The 20,574-nt window shown below is 38.9% G+C and overlaps 1 protein-coding gene across 1 annotated transcript; it reads left to right on the top strand.

Moving 5' to 3' along the window:
- The first annotated feature begins 643 nt into the window (after positions 1-643).
- On the top strand, positions 644-16,448 carry LOC101863365 (metaxin-2). The gene is made up of 9 exons (XM_005104603.3): positions 644-747; positions 5,090-5,137; positions 5,659-5,778; positions 6,828-6,904; positions 7,600-7,692; positions 8,082-8,120; positions 9,135-9,260; positions 11,271-11,347; positions 13,898-16,448. Exons 1-9 carry the CDS (start codon positions 708-710, stop codon positions 14,058-14,060), a joined length of 783 nt encoding a protein of 260 aa, XP_005104660.1. The 5' UTR covers positions 644-707; the 3' UTR covers positions 14,061-16,448.
- The last annotated feature ends 4,126 nt before the right edge of the window (positions 16,449-20,574 follow it).

Raw genomic sequence — 20,574 nt, 5'->3', positions numbered from 1 at the left:
CGAAGCGCTCTTACTGAATTGAAATAAAGTCCACACAAAATAACGCCTTTTTTTGTTGGAGTGCCTCTTGTGCTACCCTAGGCCTATAGTATAATATCTAGGCCTCAGTATTAAACTATCCATAGATGTACTCTATATAGACTATAGGTTTAAAAAGGAGATAACTCTTTGAAACTACAATGTACATTGTATCACACTATCAGCAATACTACTGATGAAATTTTTTCGGTCGTATTAATAAATCCTTTCAAAAGACCAATTAGCCATTTAACAAAAAGATTTTCTTATGGATAAACGACGTTTAAGTTTAAGTTTAAGATCAACTTTATTCATTACTTTATTGATTCTGGAAGGAAATTTTGGGTGGACATAGAATAATAACAACTCTACCACGACATACAGAGAATCAGCATCAACACAAAATTGCCCGGTAGTAGTTGAGACCTAACGGATTTCTTTACGTGATAACAACTGAATATAAAAATGGTTCCTGGAATGTTTTGAAAACGTTATTTTATTATATTTATTATAAAGTTATAATTGGCATCTTAAAAAGGGTGAGGGGGGATGAGGGGAAAACACTCTTTTGCTCAAAGAATGAGGAAAAACCACTATAACTCTTTATTCCAAAAAAAATAATTTCGGTACCATTTACTCTTCATGCTTTCACTTTAGAAGGACAACTCTACCGGTGTCAAGGAAAAGTCATGTCGTTAGTTGTTGATTCAGTCCAAGCCACACTAGGAGGTAACACATCCCTTTTATATCTGCACGCTTTCACTTTGCAGTAACCCATTTTACTTATAGCTGCAGTAAGAGAAGTTTCACGTGATCCCCACTTTACTGCTTTCTCTGGGTTTGAGGCTGATCTCCTTGGTCTCTCTGGCTGGACCTCTGCCTCTGCGGCTGCCTCTGACTGAATGATAAATGAGAACAGAGAACCATCAACTCACACAAGCGGATAGCTAGATCTAGGGCGCTTTTTCGGTAGTTCCCACCCCGCATTTGTTATTCGCCGGTTTTGGCCCCAAGAGTAGGGGGGTTTCAGGGGGGCTTGCCCCCCTGACCTTTTAAAAACAAGGTGGGGGGTTTCAGGGGGGCATGCCCCCCTGAATTTTACAACAATTTAATGTTTTGCAGTTGTTAGGTTTGACATCTTAGCTTGCCGCGAATCAAACGTATATAGATCTAGATGTAGGTCAGGGTCTATCAAATAAGGGTGGTGGGAACTACGGAAAAAGCGCCAGATCTAGATCTAGATCTAGATATCTAGAGAACGACAACTAGATTCTAAATTCGGGAGGACTTCCGTAATGAGCGACCACTATGAGACAGAGCAGAATTTAGGTTAGGGGTAGGAGTAAATCTAAGACTAACGGGTAGGGGTAAGGAGTAAGGTTAGAGTAGGGTGGCCGGGTCAGGCCTCTTCTTTATATATTTATTGTGTTTGGTGGGATGGTCGCTCGTTACGGAAGTCCTTCCCTAAATTCCATTAGTCGATAATTATAGTATTAGGAGGAATTCTTGGACGAGCGATCACTATCTCACTATGAAACATAGATCTAGTAGAATTAGACAGTTTAGAGGGTTTGGGCTAAGCTAAGGGTAGGGTTTGGGGTAGAGATGAATATGAGGGTAGGCTAGATCTAGGGGTGGGGTACATGCAACTAAACGTAGAACGATGCAAACTATTATTAGGTAAGGCGACCATGTTGTGTGACGTTAGACCGGATACCCCTCCTGTATGGTTATTTGTCATATGATATTAGTTCATGTTCTCTGTACGTTATGTGGTGTACCCCATATTATTTCATGTTATGTTGTACCTGTATCATTCATTGTCCCTGTTAATCCGTGATCACAGATGAAATCATCATCTACCGTTTATAATTATGAACTACACTGAGAAGTCTTTCTTCACCTCTGATCACGTGACTACATGATCTAAACATAGCCAACCGCATGGCACCAAAGATCGTGTATACCTACCATGGCACGACCTTTGGTGCGATGAGCGATGTTTTTCCAGGATACATACCGGGTAATGTGATATGAATGCAGTGCTCCGATGATGCTGCTGATCTGTTCTGCGCATCGTTTATTGGGCCGGGGGGAGGGGGGGTAAACTCCGGGCGTCTTTACGGTAATTTTAGCGCACTTTCTTTTTTGCGTTAACCATGTTTCAATTTCAAGCACCAGCATTCTTTTATTGTTCTGAGCATCAACAATCTAAGCTCTATCTTCCATCGCCAGAGCATGGCTGACTTGCTGAAAGTAGCCACAAGTGTGAAAATTTACAGTGCGAAACACATCGATACGGAATAAGTCAAGCCACTGACCCAGCATGTCGTTCCATGCAGTATCTCCAAAGATCGTGTAGTGTAGTAGAGAATCTTTGGTATCTCCGCGGTCTTCTAGAATTAGTCTGTGGGTATCCAAGGATGTGATGACGTCACATTACTAAAATAAGCAGCCAAGCAGGCAGGTGCGTTATTCTACGTTTAGCCGCATGTGGGTGGGGTTTGGTTAGGGTTAGCGTAGGTCTTGTATATTGTGTTTGTTGGGGTGGTCGCTCTTTACGGAAGTCCTTCCTTAGTAACAGCCATCACAAGGGGGATGCCCGCCGCGTCATCGTATCGTGATTCGAAGAATAGTGATGATTTTGAGTAGGCGCGTGGTTTGCACTTGCAGTTTCCAAGCTCCTTCCCCTTATAGATCTAGTTCTACCCCATTTGCAGCTCAACGTCCTATTGAGTCCAATCTCTTATAAGTGCTTAATTTCTCGTGCTTACAAAACTTTGAAAAAAATGGTCCGGATCGAAACTGTCGGTCATTTGCATAGTGTCGTTGAACTTTTTTGCTTGCGTATCTAAATTGACGTAGGCTTACTGTTATATCTTCTTCTTCTTCTCAGTTTACGTAGTGTACAGCATCAGAATCAATCTGTGTGCCAGAAGGGTGCTGCACAATCACAGACAACCGAACCAAACAGTTTTGCAAGTTGCAAAGAAAATTATATAATCCGAGTCAGCAGGCTGCCGTCGTGCGGTCATGTTGCCACCATGACCAGTACTTACTCTCTGCCATGACTATGACTGAACAAAGTGGGAATCCCTCAATGACGTCAAACAAGATGGCTGTTACTATAAATATTGGCCAATGGCGTTCGGTTGTCGTTCTTTAGCCATCCACTTGTTCAACGTTCTTGACTTTTACTTGTGATAGAAATAGATCTGGAGTGTTATTGTAAGTGGTGATTGTTGTTCAGTACATTATATGAACACAATAATCACAGAGCTAAGAGTACTAACTAAGACTGAGATTAATAAAAATAAGTAATAAAAAATCTAGATGTCAGAGACAGATCTCTATTCTCAAGCTTCTAATTAAAATGAATTTTTAAATAAATTTATAACAAGCGGCTATTCTCCGGCATCACGTTTAGTTGCACATGTCGCTTCACCACACTTTCCATGTCCCCTATCAGCACGTTGTTGTCATTACTGTTGCAACTGAGTTCAGTGCCAGATGCACCTTCTTGTTGTACTTCTGGTTGTGACTGAGGGTTGTATGCGCTTCTGGTGCTGTAACCTCTCACACAGCAATTCCCCCTTCTTCCGTCACTGGAGCTTTCATTGAATAGTGGCTGCATGTCCACCTATGGTGAATCGCAATCTGAAGAAATGCCGACCCTGATGAGTGTTTGTGTAAGGCCATAATGTGCTGACAGGGGGGATTGAAAGCGACATGTGTACCCAAACGTGACGCCGAAGAATAGCCATCGATCTATTGACCGGCACAAAGCCGGAGAATAGCCACTCTTGCTCATAAGCGTTAGCCTAGCCTAGCCTTTTTTTTTTTCATCTAGTCAGACCTTTAGTTTAGCCTTTAGCTCTAGACTAGATTTGTTGAGAGAGTCTTCTTTCTACTTTACTTAGCTTCCCTTTCATGCTGCATGTGCAGGAGAGCAATTGACATGCCAATATTTCTTTGTGTTTTAGTGAGTTGTGGACAAATTCACTCATCACTGCTGGAATCAAATTTTCTGAACTCAGAATAAATTTTGTCTTTTTCTATTTGAACTTTGCAACCCCCCCCCCCCCAGTCCAATTGTGAAACTTTAAAATCATAGTCTTCACATTTATATCATCATTCATTCTGTAAAGATACCATCAAAGTATAATACAGTGGAGTCCACTTATAACGAATCCGGAAAATACGAGAAGTCTGTTGTAAAGACACTATTCTAAAACTCTGTTTTTTTCTCTTCTTTTCCTTTGTAAATAAAATACTGCTATAGCGCAATCAGACATACACACGAGTCGGTTATAGCGGAATATTGATGCTACTGTGCGCAGTGCATGGGCCAATTATACATAATGTAAAACCTCGCTAGTTGAGAAACTAGTTGGTGATCTAGCGAAACAAAGAACGGGGGAGCCCATTGTGTGTCAACAATGAAGTAATGAAGGCCAGAGCGACTGAGTAGGGAGGGTGTGGCATGCACGGACAAACAGAACGCATCGCACGATAGGCCAGCGTAAACCTAGTTTAGATTATCAAGGCCCACCATGCCTTTCACTTCTCCGATGCGGGGATGGAGAGGTCACAGCAATGTGATGGATGGAGTGAATCTGTGACGTGCGCAAGCTGACGGAATGCACCACAGGGTGTGGTGGGGTAGGGGGAAAACACAGTGGGTGAGTTAGCCCAGAGCCCTTTCTTTCTGATCGCCAACGCCGAGCTGTCAACTGTCCGTCAACATTGCTAGATCTAGTGTTAGAGAAAGAAACCTGATTCGATTTCTGATCAAGTAAGACCCAGAGGTCATGTTGAAACAAAATCATCATCAGGGGAGATAGCAAAAGGAAATAAACAGAACACCAAACTCATAGACTAGGCCTACTTTACAGTTTCCCTTGAATTTATTACTGGATCCCTGATAGCGAGAGTCCTGCTATAACAGACTGTTTGCTCCGGTCCCCTCCCTCTCGTTATAACAGGATTCCACTGTAGGAGATTTTGAATTCTACTTGCTGAAAATGTACATTTTATGAGGTTTTTCTCCTTTTTTTTTTTCATCTGTCAGCTTCAGAGCCATGGCCAGATGATGTATGCCTGTTTCAGCAATATCAAGGTATGTTACAGTTTTCATGCATCAATAAAATTAATCACCATTATGTTACAGTTTTCATAGTATTGTTAATCACTAGTATGTTACACTCTTCATATGTAGATGAGTATGTTATAGTTTCCGTATTATTTATCACTGATAAGTTACAGTTTATTTGATCACCAGTCATTATTACAGTTTTTATAAATCTGTCATCGGGTACATTTCACTTTTCATATTATATATCCTCTGGATAGTTTCAACAGCATGTTAAATTGTGGTTCTTGTCAAACCATGATCATTTTTTTTTTTTTTCGAGATGTCTGAAATATATTGAGAGACGCTTCTCCTTTTAAAATTTGTCAGGGTCCACCAGTTTCCTTTCACGAGAATAGCTATTGCATGTTAATGAGTTTTAACTCTGATGAGAGTCTTGAAAGTCAAATTTATAGTTTTGCACCTCAACAGCGAATGGCCAACTTAGATCATTTTGACTGTATGTAAGACAGACTACTTTAAAAACTAATGATCACTCTGGTCCACAGTGGAACAAATCACACTGCCAGACTATGCACAGTGTCTGGCCGTTCGCACTTTCCTGCACATGAACGGACTGCGTTTTCGGGTTGAACAGCGGACAAATGCGGAGGAGATGTCACCCTCTGGTAAGACATTATCAGACCTTGTGATTGTGGTTTTGTGCACGCACAGAGCCTCACCCAACACATTCTCACCCACAGGCATACAAACTCACAAGTTCGCGCATGCACTCACACACACACACACACACACACACACACGCAGAGGCTCTTTAACTCGCAAATACACACACACACACAGGCACATGGACTCCCAAATATTCTTACACACAGACATTCTCATCCCCATGTGCACTTACTGACAGACAATGGTAAACAGACATTCTTACCCAAGGAACACAAGCTCACAAATGTGCACCCACAGGAGGACAAATTTGGTTGCACTCAAAACACGCACGAGCGCGCACACACGCACACACACACACTCACACTCAAACACTCACACTCAAACACTCACACTCAGACACACACACATACACACACACACACACTTCATAGTAAATAATGTGAATGGGGCCGTAAAACACTTACACTAATGATTATTACTTTTTTCTTTCTCGTGATCAAGGTTTCTGTTTACTGTTCATTAATTTCTTTTGATTAGAAGTTTATGTTTTGGTTAGATGTAGATCTAATGCCCTATTACAAACTGGTCTTGTAACTTTTTCTTACCTAATCACACGAATATAGCTTTCCTCTTCTTCTTCTTCTTATCTTTTCCAGTTGTTGGATTTCTGCAATGAAACGCTGTTTTCCTTGCTCGTCTGCTTGCCTGGGCTGTTTTGTCTCCAAGCCAGGTTTCTACATCCAGCTTCCATCTTGTTAGGTTCCCTCTTCTTGTCTTGCCTCTTACGGTTGCTTCCAGATTTACCGGCATCTGCGGTATAGCGATTAAACATTTCGTTGTTGCACACAGGATACCCGAGTTTAATTCCTGAATGGGGAGGAATTTTTATTGAGTATCTTGGTCTTTCTGCTTAGATGTTGTGTCCCTCTCTACCCGGTCCAGAATAGGAAACCTCCCACTTAAATTATCTAAATTGTGTTGATGTGGACATAAATGAAATTACCTACATGTGAAAAAAAAAATTTTTGACATTTTTTTTTCTCTCCAGGCAAGGTGCCATTTATACAGGTTGGCCTGTACCTAGTTTCGGAGATGGATCCGATTGTTGCTTTTGTGGGCACCAAGGTGAGTGGTTTGTATCTTGTGGAGAAAGGCTGGCTATTAAGATATAAAGATGACATTTCATAAGCTTTGTGTCTGTGTTAATGGGTGTGGAAGAGCCGATGTGTGAGATAGTATGTGTGTTCTAGTATGTGTGTATGGCGAAACACCAAACCAATGTACGTGGGTGATTGGCGGGTGCTCTCGTGTGGTTTGCTCCTTCTTTACTATCAAACATCTATCGTCCTTATCTCCCCTTCTTCTTTTTTATGTTTGTTACTCTCTTGTAACACCTCTAATCTTCTGGCGCTCAAATGACCTTATGCAGTTGCGAGTGCCGTAAAACCTCTACTAAATCTAACTAAAAAAACAATGTACCAGTGTCATGACACTAAAGATTAATCTTTCTCATCTTGTACTTAAATGTGTTAGCAATATCTGTAGAAGTGTTGAAACCCACATCATACCATACCTCTCTAGCTCCATAGGGCTTTAGTCCAGTGTCTTCGATGCAGTGGTCCGGCGCTTTGCTTTTGCATGGAGGAGACCCAAGTTCAATTCCCGAGTTGGGTGAAATTTTTATCGAGTGTTTCCCTCTCAGCCCAGGTTGGCTCTGACAGGTAAGGTCAGAAGTCTGCCTCCTAAATGATCTAACCTGTGGTGATGGGGTGTAAAAAAAACCACCTACATAAAAATGTATCTTTTAAAAATTTTTACAGGGCTTCAGTCTGAGCCGAGAGTTGTCGGACACTGAGCGGTCTGAGATGAGAGCGTACATGTCTATGGTGGAGAATATCTTGGGGAACGCAGAGGTGAGTGGGTGATTGGAGGGCACCACTGGTAGATCCTACTTACTCATTTCCTTTTCCCCTCTGATGCTTCTGTCTGTGTATGTGGTTGGAGGGTGCCACTGATTGATCTTACTTCTTTTCTTTTCCTCTGTTGTTTCTTACTTTTTAGCAGGAGGATATTTCAGGTAAGCCGTACTGCTCGCTATTCTCTCTGGTGTTCCTGTCTTTCTGTCATGCCTTTTCTCCATGCTGAATGACTCTTCTTATTGTGTCGATGTGCTTCTTTTCTGTAAAAACAAAAAAAACAGCTGAAAAATTTACCTACATTCCTGCAAAATGTAACCCCTTTAATTCAAATATTTAAACCAAGTCCGATTCAACTGAAAGGATTTGTCTGTCTGTTTCCTCAGCTCTATATGGCCTGGCTGAATGCAGAAATTGCTACTGAGGTGAGGCAAATTAAGTAAAGCTAAAGGCTAATTTATACCAATTTTTTTCTGAGGATTAAAAAAAATTTCATTGGGGGGGGGGGGGATAAAAAAAAGATGGCAATTTTCTAAGTTTGTTTGTTTTTGCTTTTCCTTTTTAATGTAAGTGCTTTTTTGCCCCCATCGACGCAATTTGAATTATTTAAGAGGAATGCTTCTAATTAACCTCGGCTGAGACGAATATGTCTCGACAGAAAGACAACAAAGATACTCGATAAAAAATCTCCCCACTCTGGAATTCATCTGGAATCTTCTGCAGAGACAGTGCCTATTGGGTACAGAGACAGCTTTGTTTGAAACTCTTTTTCAAAGCAAGAATTCTGATAGTTTTTCCTGAAATGGGTGCTGCTTGCAGAAGTCGGCATTCTCTTACTTTGTCGTATTTTTCTCTGGATCATCGAACTTTTGTTTTGGGATATCCATTAATTTGTAATTAACATATTTCCATGTTATTGAAAAGTTTTAGTTTTATTTTAAAATTCACATTGTAGAGCAATTCCACGCCTATTCCACTGCGTGTTTCCCTGCACCAGGTAACTAAACCCAGCAGCCACGTTTGATAATTTCACTACTACAGGTGACCAAACCGCATAATGTTTATACTAGTACTTTGATAATTTCCTCATAACAGGTAACAAAACTCAGCCATGTTTATAATTTGATAGTTTCCCTGCAAAGGGTAAGAAATTCCAATACTTTTATATTTTGATTATTTCCTTGCAACCGGAGACATTACTCTGCTATGTTATGACTTTGATAATTTCCCTACAACAGGTGACTAAACCGCACTATGTTTACATTAGTACTTTGATAATTTCCTCCTAACAGGTAACAAAATTCAGCTATGTTTATAATTTGTTAATTTCCCTGCTGAGGGTAACAAATTCCCAATACTTTTATATAATTTTGAGCTTTTTCTTGCGACAAATGATGAAACTCAGCTATGTTTTGACTTTGATAATTTTCCTACAACAGGTGACCAAACCCCGCTACGGCTGTTCCTTTCCATGGCCCCTCAGGTGGATTTTGCCCTGGAGCAAACAGAGAGAAATCCGCGCTCGTCTTAAGTCCAACGATTGGGCTGATAAAAGCTTGGATGAGGTTGGCTGTACACATTTTTTTTTTTTTCTTTTTTTTTCAGACTCAGTTTTTGCGGGTGGGGAGAGGTAATTTTTTTCCCTGTTATTTCCGTTTTGCTTACTTGAAGAACAGTTATTAATCTTAACAATTTGTTAGTGTTAGTGAAGACACTATAATAGTTGTTTTTTTCTACTGTTCTTTTGTTTGCTTGTGTAACTTCGTAAATTTTCAAGTATTTCCACAAAATTCCAATGTTTTTAAATAAGGAAAAAAAAATTTTGATTACTACTATTTTTTTTCTCTTATTTTCCTGGGGGAGGGTGAGACTTAATTTCTTCGAGTGCCAGGTCAGAAGCAGCCATCGGCAACTGTGGTTCACTTTTTGTTTCTCTTGTTTTGTTTTTGTAAAGTGTTTTACGGCGCTCGCAACTGCATAAGGTCATATGAGCGCGCTGGACACACCTAATATTTTCAGTTGGTAGGAAATTTTGAATTTTGCCCGGGTGGCGGCCGAAGCCTACTCTTATCGATTTTAGACCACCAAGGGATCTTTAATGTGCGCAACTTGCACACGCGCCCTCCGAGATTTTTCGCCCTTGTCAGAGAAGGCTAGGTGTAGATCTTTCCTACCAGAAGATCAGGGGAGTGGGAGAAAGACAGCAGTAAGGAGGAGCCAAGGAGTAGCAGTAGAAAGGCTGCAGAAAGAGTCAGGAGCCCAGAGAAGAGGCTAAATGAGGTGAGGGAGTGGGGGCAGAAAGTGGAAATGAAAGCAGACAACAGAACATTGCAAGACAGCAGGAAAGGAGGTGAAAGGAGACAATTTTAGAGAAGAAAATTTTTTGGTCGCTACCCGGATTCGAACCCGGGACCTTTGAATGAGAGGCCAACACCTTAACCTCTAGGCCGCGAGATCCCCCTTCGTTTCTCTGCTCCGAGTCTTTCAATAACCTAAATTATCCTGGTCTTTTCCCGCCACCCTTCTGTTCAAATTCTCGAAGCAAGTCGTGTTGGGTCTACCTATTCCCCTTTTGCTGTCCATTAGTCCAGTGAGAGGGAATGTCGATGCGAATGTCCCAGAAACTACATTTTAACTAATGACTGCCATGCTGACAAAACACCTTTTTTTTTTTTATTATTCACAAAAGTTTTGAGATAAAAAGGTTTTTTTCGCCAGTGTAACCATTCAAAAAAGGCATTCTTCCAAAAGTTTAATTCTATATTATTCAAAAACTAGTCACAATTTCACTGTGATATTTTTTTCCTTACAAATAGGGTAACTGATCAAGCTTTCGTTTCAGCACTAAAAAAATTTAATTGGCTCCAAAATTGAAAAAAAAGGCGTTTTGTCAGCTCATAGTTACAGCAGCTTAGTGTAAGACTCCACCTTTTTTTGTGACTCATGACAGTCTTACACTGAGCAGTCGATTTGTCTCTTCCTAATTATTTTTATTAGTAATCATCCCAACAGAGCTTCTTTCAGCTATACTTGATTTTGATTTCTTTTCATTCCATGAATTTTTCAACTCTGTACTATATATACTCGTCTATAATATGACCTAGTGTTTTATACAGGGGGTGTACTGTGACCACATCAAGCCCATTTTTGTTGGGTGCATCTATAATTCTGGAAGAGTTTTGTTTTACCTTTTAAAGAACTGTTGGTTTTATGCTCTGAGGTTGGTATCATCTATCTGTGAAGTAATTGTTCGATGGGGACATCCTATTCCTATTCAGCTTTACATCCCTCCTCTCAGGTCATTTTAAAAAAAAATTTGCCCGTATTATAAGCAGTTGTTTAAAAAGATTAGTTCACCTTGTCTTAACCACATGTGTCCGTGGGTGGTTGGCGGGTGCTCTGGTGTGGTTTGCTCCTTCTTTCCTACCAAACATCTATCTTCCTTATCTCTCCTCCTTTTTTTTGTGTTTGTTACTCTCTTGTAACACCTGTAATCTTCGGCACTTATATGACCTTATTGTGTTGCAAGTGCAATAAAACTTTTACTAAAACTAAAAAAACATGTGTCCCTCTAGGTCTGTGCTGAGGTGAAGGTGTGCTGCCAGGCTCTGTCCGAGAGATTAGAGAAGAAAGAGTTCTTCTTTGGAGACAGGTATTCACCATGGAATTTTAAAAAATCTTAGTTTTCTTCAACTGCAAATATTTTGCATCTCGATCGATTCATTTTCGATAATTTAAGACATGGCCTGCTGCAACATGGCTTGTCGGACCGGAGAGGAGTATAACATTCCAGCAGAGGTATTCTTTTTTTTTTTTTTTAAACCTCCCTGCTCAAAAATCGAAATCCTCACGTGGTCTGAGTCGATGGCAAAAGATATAACCATTATACCGTAAATGTTCAGTTGGGAGGGGCAGTATACACGATATATGATATAACATTGTGTAATAAAACATCCTGTAGTATAACATTTAATATAATTCATAATTATTTTTTTAAATTTGAGGGGGGTAACTGTTTTACGACGCTCGCAACTGCATAAGGTAATATGAGCGCATGGGACACACTAAACTTTCAGTTGTTAGGAAATTTTGAATTTTGCCCGGGTGATGGCCAAAGCCTACTCTTATCGATTTTAAATCAACAAGGGATCTTTAACATGGGCAACTTGCACATAGGACCTCAAAGGTTTTTTGCCCTTGTCCAAGAAGCTTAGGTGTAGATCTTTCCTACTAGAAAATCAGGAGTGTGACTAAAAGACAGCAGTAAGAAGGAGCTAAGGAGTAGCAGTAGAAAGCCTGCAGAAAGAGTCACAAGCCCATAGAAGGGGCAAAAGAAGGTGAGGGGGGTGGGGGCAGAAAGTGGAGACGAAAGCAGATGACAGAACATTGCTAGAGAGCAGGAAAGGAGATGAAAGGAGACAATTTTAGAGAAAAAAACTTTTGCGTCTCTACTCGGATTCGAGCCTTGGACCTTTGAATGAGAGGCGAACACCTTAACCTCCAGGCCATGAGAGCCCCCATAATTCGTTATAATATTGAGTAATGTAACAGAATGTAATGATGTAACACTGTACAGTGTGGGATAATTAATGCAGTATATAACACGTAATATACAGTGTAGTGTTATAAAACATTGTGTAATATAATGTAGTATGATGCTGTGTTATATAATACCGTGTAATATAATTTTATATGACGTTGTGTTATATATATATATAATGTAATATGACAGTGTGTTATATAATGCAATGTTATATGGTCGCTTTTTAGCACAAGGGGGCTATCCCGAAAAATGCTGTTTTGAGAAAATCGAAGGTAAAGTTTTTGCCCCTTGTTCAGTTTCTTTAAAATATAAGAGCAGTTTTCTCTTTAACCAAACAAATATACTCGCCAATGCAACCAAACTTCTCATATAGGTAGGGCAGTGCCCACTTTTGGTGTTGGTCAAGATTTCTGGAAACCCTGGAAAAGCGACTAGTTATACTGTTGTTGTATGATGTATTATGTAAGATTGTGTAGTACAACATCCAGTAGTATAATGTTGTATAATATAATTCAATATAATGTTGTGTAATAATAATATAATTCAATATAATTTTGTGTAATATAATTCAGAATTATGTTGTGTAATATCATTTAATATAATGTGTAATGTAACAGTATGTAATGATGTGCAATATAGAGTAATTAAAACAAAATATAACAGGTAATATAGTGTGATGTTATAAAACATTGTGTAATATTATGTAGTGTGATGTGCTATAATACTGTGTGATATAATGTAATACGGCGTTGTGTTATATAATATAATACTGTGTAACATAATGTAATACGGCGTTGTGTTATATAATATAATACTGTGTAATATAATGTAATACGGTGTTGTGTTATATAATATAATACTGTGTAACATAATGTAATACGGCGTTGTGTTATATAATATAATACTGTGTAACATAATGCAATACGGCGTTGTGTTATATAATATAACACAGTGTAATATAATGTAATACGGCGTTGTGTTATATAATATAATACTGTGTAATATAATGTAATACGGCGTTGTGTTATATAATATAATACTGTGTAACATAATGTGTAATATGTGAGGCAGCGTGGTGGAATCAGGCTCTCGTCAATTTTTGGGCATGTCGAGTTATTGATATCATCTTAAAGCTTGTTCAATTGTCTTTATTTGTATGCAAAAAAAATATCCATTTATCTTGAATACAAGTCGAGATATTTGTGAAGGAAGGAGGTGGGGGGTCACCTATTTTCAGAGGCAAAATTAGTGAGAAAATGGCCGCCAAAGATTAGTTACTTCTTTAGATTAAAAGTCCTCGGTAACTGAAAATTTACTTTTTTTGTGCCTTTAATCGTTTTCCAGAAAAATTCGCACAGAAATGAGTTCTTTATTGGGCATGAAAGGTGTTGAGCAAAAAAACAAAAATTTGATAAAAATTGACATACCTGCGGAAAAATGCAGGTTTTTTCATCTTGATTATTTTGACGAGAGCCTGATTCCACCACGCTGCCTCACATATAATGCAATATGACAGTGTGTTATATATATATAATACAGTGCAATATAACATCTAATATAATGTAACTTGATGCTGTGTTGTATAATTCCGCGTGATATAACATTGTGTACTATAACCTTTTATGAAACAGTGGCTGACTGCTCTCCGTATTGTTCCAGACCTACAGAGCTGGATGCGCTGGTCTTTGGTCATCTCTACACTCTGCTGACCACCATCCTACCCGGGGGCCACTTCACCGCTGTGCTCCGAGACTTTGAGAACCTGGGAAAGTTCTGCAAGAGGATAGAAGACAGCTACTTTCGTCTGGGAGGGTTCGATTGATTCACTCAAAAAATATTTTTGTTTTAAGTTTTAGTCTGTGGGGAGGGTTCGATCGATTCACCTAAAATTTTTGTTTTAGTTGTTCGGGGCATTTTTTTAAATTTGTGAATTTCTGGGTTTATCTCAGTTCTGGATGTGTTTTTTGCTGTCGTAGAGAGATGATGTGATATGAATGGGTTTATGGGTTTGTGTGAATCTCTTTAAGGTGTTGGGGAACTGGGAGAGGGGTGGCAAGTGTGGAGATTGGGTAATTGAGTGGTGAGAATGAGATGATTGAAGGTTTTTCGTTCCATCTTGGTGTAATATCATGTGTATCCATGACTGTTTCCTGATATTTCGTACGAATAGTGAAAGGCTAAAAAGACTTTCTGAAAAGCTGTTATATATTTTTAGTATAGTGGTCTCCAGCTAATAGCTCAATGAGAAGAAGAAAAATCAATGATGTACCGAGACAATTCAACAGAATACTAATTTTACATTAGGCCTTATTCATAGTTTGCTTAGTAACATGTTGGTATAAGATGTCCTTTTCCTGTCATCTGAGGTGTGTGCTAATAGCTGGAGACCCTTGTGTGTTCGCCAAGCTGTTGGATTGTTGCTGTTTTTTTTGTCTTGTGGAAAAGTATTAAAAAGCTGTTTTGCTTATTTCCACATACATTTTGTATGTTGTTTGTGTGTATGTGTGTGTCTGTGTTTGTGTGTGTGTGTGTGTCAATGTGTCTCTGTATGTGTAAGTGTGTGTCACGCTGAAAGAGTGGAAGACAAGAGATAGAGTAGAAAAGTGAAAACGAGAAAGAGGGGGAAGAGAAGTGAAGGCTGTGTAAGACGAAGAAAGAGAGTGAGAGCTTGGTCTAGTGAGTCTGGTACTGTGAGTCAGTCTGTGCTGTGCTTTACTGTTTTAAAGATATTCAAGAATTTGATATTGGAAATTGATGCAAAGCGTAAAACTTCCGTCTGCCTGCTGTTCAGTTTCCCTCGTTATGTTGGTAATGATAAAAAGTTTTGCAACTTGTTTATGAAGCTAACCTAACTCTGTAAGGAGCAGCTAGCAACTATATTTTTTTCTTATGATTTTTTTTCGGAGAATGTAGATGAATTGGTAAGAGTAAAGTTGGACCCCACATTTTGAGCGGCATGACATATTGAGCAACATCCGGGGTCACCGTGGGGGGGGGTCTCAACTATAGCATACAGGAGCAGGGAACAGCGGGCTGTGATTATGGATGTGCACAAAGACATGGAGGGTTAAACTTTACTTTTATCGATGAAGGATTTCAGAAAATTCAATTGTCAGACTTTTAAATTAGATATTTCTAAACATTTTCTTGTGTATTTGATAAAAAATTTCACAAATGTGTTGCATCATGGTGAAATCAGGCGCTTGCCAAAATGATGAAATCAAAGAAACCGACATTTTTTCACTCTTTTGGCGATCTCTTTTATATCCATTTAAAATGTAGATTTCTGTGTGGATTTTACTGAAAAATGTTGATAGAAGTTAACACCATTTGACAATCATTTTCTCACTAAATTTACTTCCTGAACTAGGTGACCCCCACCTCCTTCAATCACAAATATATCTCAACTTCTATTCAAGACAGATCAAAAGCAAGATGAATGAACAAACTTTAAGATGATACTAATAACTCTATGTGCCCAAAAATTGACAAGCCCCTGATTCCATCACGTTGTGTCACATGTATATATAACTATTTCATCTCTCAGCATGTTCAGCCTCGCAAATTTCCCCTTTGATTAATGTGTGTGTCTCTAATTTGTTCGAAAAATGTTCGTCAGTGAAGAAAATTAATTCTAAGGGTGGAAGTGTTGTATGTGTAACGGTTTTGTGTTGGTCTTTTTTTTTAATACATAATTATTGGTGCTCTGTGATAGGTAGAAAGGATTGATAGTATTTTTTCTGGAGTACAGAGTTGTGAATGTGTGAGCCTGTGGCTATTTATTCATATATTATGGGAACAACTTTTATTTTTCACACTTTCCTTTTGTGCAGTTGCAGAACAGTTTTGTGAGTGTCTTCTGGTTTAAGTCAAAGGAAGAAAAAAAAAAGGACCACATTTTTGTCACAATGTGCCATCACTTTCAAATGGGTGTGATACTTTTCTACCAGCTGTCACGTGTTTCCTACCTGAGTAGAGTGAAGTGGAAGGTGAGAAAGAAAATTTTGCTGGTGTCAAGTGCATTTCCTCCCTCTCTCCATATGTATCTGCTCTTCCTCTTCATTGGTAGATCTATCCACTCTCCATCTCCGTATGTTACAGTATCTGCTCTCCATCTCCATCGATGTATCTGCTGCCCTTCTCTACAATATGCTATTGGATAATCACCTTCAACTTCAAGTGGGAAGGAAACCGTCAAAAAAAAAAAAAAGATAACTCTGTCAGATTCATTTTTAACCCTACTTGTAGCCTACTCGTGTAACTACTCAATAGAATTTGCAGCTGGAAAAATCTCTCACTTCTCTTTTTTAGTTGTTGAATTTTTCAAAATCATCTCCCACAATACATTTGGGCAATTTTGTTTGTTTGTCTCCGTTTTGTTTTTTTATTGAGTGTTTCGGTCTTTCTTCTAGGATGTTGAATCAGTCTGAGTAAGTCCGAGCCCGAGTTGGCCCCAACAGGCAGGGTCGGAAGCACACCTCCTAAATGATCTAAGTGGGTGGTTGGCGGGAGCTCTGGTGTGGTTTGCTTCTTCTTTCCTATCAAACTCAAACATCTGTCTTCCTTATCTCCCCTTCTTCTTTTTTATGTTTGTTACTCTCTTGTAACACCACTAATCTTCTGGCGCTCGTATGACCTTATGCAGTTGCGAGTGCCGTAAAACTCTTACTAAAACTAAATTATCTAACTTGTATTCTTTTCTTTTCTTTTTATTTTTTGCTTTTCTAAGAATGATTCTTTCCTATTTTAACCCTCTGTGCTCTTTTTCCTTGACTTATGTGTTTTATATATAAATCCATTCCCTTAGCATCTCAGTGGATGTGGTACTGTTTTGTTATTTTGTTATAGTTAATTTTTCCTCCCGCATTTTGTGGTAACTGCATTTAGGAGACAATTTTGTCTCCCCTTCTGTTTGTCACAAGATGAGAATGTGTGCTGACCTTGACCGTAGCATAACGATGGATTGTCAGTGTCAGGAATGTTTGCTGGATATACTTTTCTGACAAGTCTTTATTTGTTTCTTGGTTTGTTGTTTTTCTTGTTTTTTTGTTTTGTTGGGTTTTTTTCACATAGCTACCAACCAGTATGTAAACAACATATTTAATACATTTTTGAGGGTCTGAGTTTATTGTCAAGTCAATTTTCGTATTGAAAAATGCGATATTCTCTCTTTTCGAATAGTGCTCCTCACAAACTTGCTGATGCTGATGTAAAATGCACAAACTTTCAAGGCCGGATTTGTTACTAATAGGGAGAACAAAGTCCAAAGTCAATTGGAGAGGTCTTTTGCTTAACCAAACCCTATCCTTACCCCTGGGGTCATTTTGTACCCCTGGAGTTGTATTCTTTACATTTTAGAATACTCCTAGTGCGAAGATCTCTTTGAAACTTTCAGTATTTTTCAAAAAATCGTATTGAGAGACTGCTATGCAAAGCGTACGGATCGAAACAACGAGTAAATTTTCTCTTTGAAAAGTGGGGGCACAGAGTTCCCCACGTCGTATGGATACGATAGTAAAACACGACGTACGGATAGAGTTAGTTTATAGGATGCAGAAAAGTGTGTTTGGAGGGAAGTTGCTTGGCCAGTGCCCACCATCTTGACCTGCCGCATGGGTATAGTTTTTTGGTTTTGAAAAGTTGGCAGCTGTGTATTCATGTCTGACACACGTTAACTGTGAGAGTCTGAGGATGCACCAAGAGGAAATGGAAAGTAGGTTCTAATAATAATGGTTCATTTTTTTGGCATTCAATTTTCTTCCCTTTAGTTGGTGAGTGGTTGGCGGGTGCTCTGGTGTGGTTTGCTCCTTCTTTCCTATCAAACATCTATCGTCCTTATCTCCCCTCCTTCTTTTTTATGTTTATTACTCTTTTGTAACACCTCTAATCTTCTAGCGCTTATATGACCTTATGCAGTTGCAAGCGCCGTGAAAGCTCTGCTGAAACAAATTTCCTTTAGTTTTTGTCATCTATTCTTGCCGCCAAAATGTACATATAGTCCGGCACGGATAACTTAAACATGTCTGGGATGGACAAATGTGTTCAACACGTATCCATAATTCAGGTTAGGCGATAGGGAACTATTGAAGAAATATCTGTCACTGTCAGGAAATGGCAGATTGTATGAGTTATCCGTGATTGCGAGATTTCAGTGTTCTTGTTATCCGTGCGCGACTAGTCACTTCTAGCTCTGGGCCGACGATATAATGTTAATATCATTATGTTCACAACATTTTCTCTGTAGTGAATTATTTTACGTACAGTTTTTTTTAAATCTTGTTTGAGAGGAACAGACTACATACTATCAAATAACTATCTTGTTTTTTCTGAATGTTTGTTATTTGTTTAGGTTCATCTGTATTCTGGAATAAAGGTCTGACTTTTGTGTTGAAATTCTTTGACTTTGACTCTCATTCATGAAAGGTGACTCCTGATGGTTATTTACAATTTACAACAACCAGGACTCTATTGAAGATCTTTTCTGGGTGGCTGGCAGGTGCTCTGCTCTGGTTTGCTCTGTCTTTCCTATTAGACATGTATATATCGCCCCAATCTCTCCTTCTCCTCCTTTTTTTCTTTGTATCTTACTCTCTAGTAACACCTCTGATCTTCGGCATTTGTATGACCTATTTTTTTGCATTGCTAGTGCTGTTAAATTTTTACTATATATAACAAAAAAGGAAGGTTGTTTGGGAAAGTTATGGAACAGATTTAACATTATTTTCTACACTGTAAGGTTATATAAGTATAAGAGGCAAGATCTCCAAGTTCAACATATCTCTGATACGGAGAATACCCCACTGAAGATTCGAACCTGGTTCATCTACACAATAACCGTACAGGATGCCAACCAATCTGACGGAGCGCGCTGTGCTTGGAAGACATCACCCCAGGCCTCAGCAGGACTCAAACCAGAGAACGCAGAATTGAAGTTGGACAATAGTCATAGATAGAGAGATGAAAATGTTTCTTTTACAATATCCAGCTCTAGTTTCGGTGGGTTTTTTTATGTCCCGTGTCCTCTATTCAGTTAGGTACCCGTCTTAAGGATCTTATTCTGCCGTTTTTGTATTTTTTAATGTAGGAATTTTTACACCCTCATCGACGCAATTTAGATCATTTAGAGGGCGGGCTTCTGATCCCACCTGTACGGACCAACACAAGCTGAGACGGATACGCGATACAAATTTCTACCTTCTTGGGAATCAAACTCAGATCTCCTGCGTGTGACAGCAAAGAGCCTAACCACTACACCACAGATGCCCGTGATCTTGTTTGTATCAAACAAGTATTGACTATGAGATCATGATTAAGTAAATGGGATGTTTTTTCAATACACAAGAAGAAACAAAATAGAGGACATGAATATATTCATGCTTAGACCTATTTATTGTTGGATTATTCTTCTTTAAGCTTTAGTTAACTAGTCTAGCTACTCCCAAGCCGTTGTGGGAGAGTTGGACACAAATTTTCTTCGCATAGAAAGACTCAATTTTCAATCTGAATGCTGAGCCTCGGTCGCCATTGTCCGTTCTATACCCAGTACTTGAGAAACAGAGGATTTGAAAAACCAAACCCTTTCAGTACAGAACATGCAAAATACATGTATTACACGCACTAAGAAACAAGTATAATACATTATAAAATGTATTTATAATAATAATATTATGACATGCAGTATGCCAGAAGAGACAACACACATAACACACTGTATAAATATTTATTGAGCAATAACTTTATTTATAGTAATAAAGTCATAATATCCACAACAAATGAACTTTCAACAATATGCTTGTCACGCCAAAATCTTACAGATGTGTCAAATTTGTAATAGGCCTACATACATTAAGGCAAAACATTCGACTACAGAAGTTTTTAGCTTAGTTTCAGTAAAAGTTTTACAGCACTTGCAATGGGAAAAGGTCATAAAAGTGCCGAAGATTAAAAGATAAAAGATTAGAGTTGCCACTAGGGAGTAACATACAAAGAAAGGAAGGAGCAGAGATAAGGACGACAGATGTTTGATAAGAAAGAAGGAGCAAACCACACAAGAGCACCTGTCAATCACCTCTATCTATTAATTATTACCTCTAAAAGAACAGAGGAAACAGCACGGGTGGTTAGAAAGTGCCACTAGTAAGTTCTATTTACTTTTTTTTTTCTTTCCCTCTGTTTGAGTAAAAAAGAAGCATAACGACACAATCACTGTCTTTCAGTGCAAGGGAAAAAGTAATTTGTTTTAGTAAGAGTTTTACGGCACTTGCTACACAATAAGGTCATATAAGTGCCGAAGATTAGAGGTGTTACAAGAGAGTAACAAACACCCAAAAAAAAGA

Source organism: Aplysia californica, unplaced genomic scaffold, assembly GCF_000002075.1.
Source record: "Aplysia californica isolate F4 #8 unplaced genomic scaffold, AplCal3.0 scaffold00428, whole genome shotgun sequence".
Lineage (NCBI taxonomy): Eukaryota > Metazoa > Mollusca > Gastropoda > Aplysiida > Aplysiidae > Aplysia > Aplysia californica.
Note: the sequence above shows the minus strand (reverse complement) of the source record. Positions and strands in the feature narration are given on the sequence as shown.

What these genes read in the sequence shown, in the direction of transcription:
- LOC101863365 (XM_005104603.3), top strand. Translation starts at nt 708, where the DNA reads ATGTCGTTAGTTGTTGATTCAGTCCAAGCCACACTAGGAG. An exon ending in ATGCAGAAATTGCTACTGAG is followed by an intron (nt 8,121 to 9,134) that starts GTGAGGCAAATT and finishes TTCCTACAACAG; the next exon opens with GTGACCAAACCCCGCTACGG. An exon ending in CTGATAAAAGCTTGGATGAG is followed by an intron (nt 9,261 to 11,270) that starts GTTGGCTGTACA and finishes GTGTCCCTCTAG; the next exon opens with GTCTGTGCTGAGGTGAAGGT.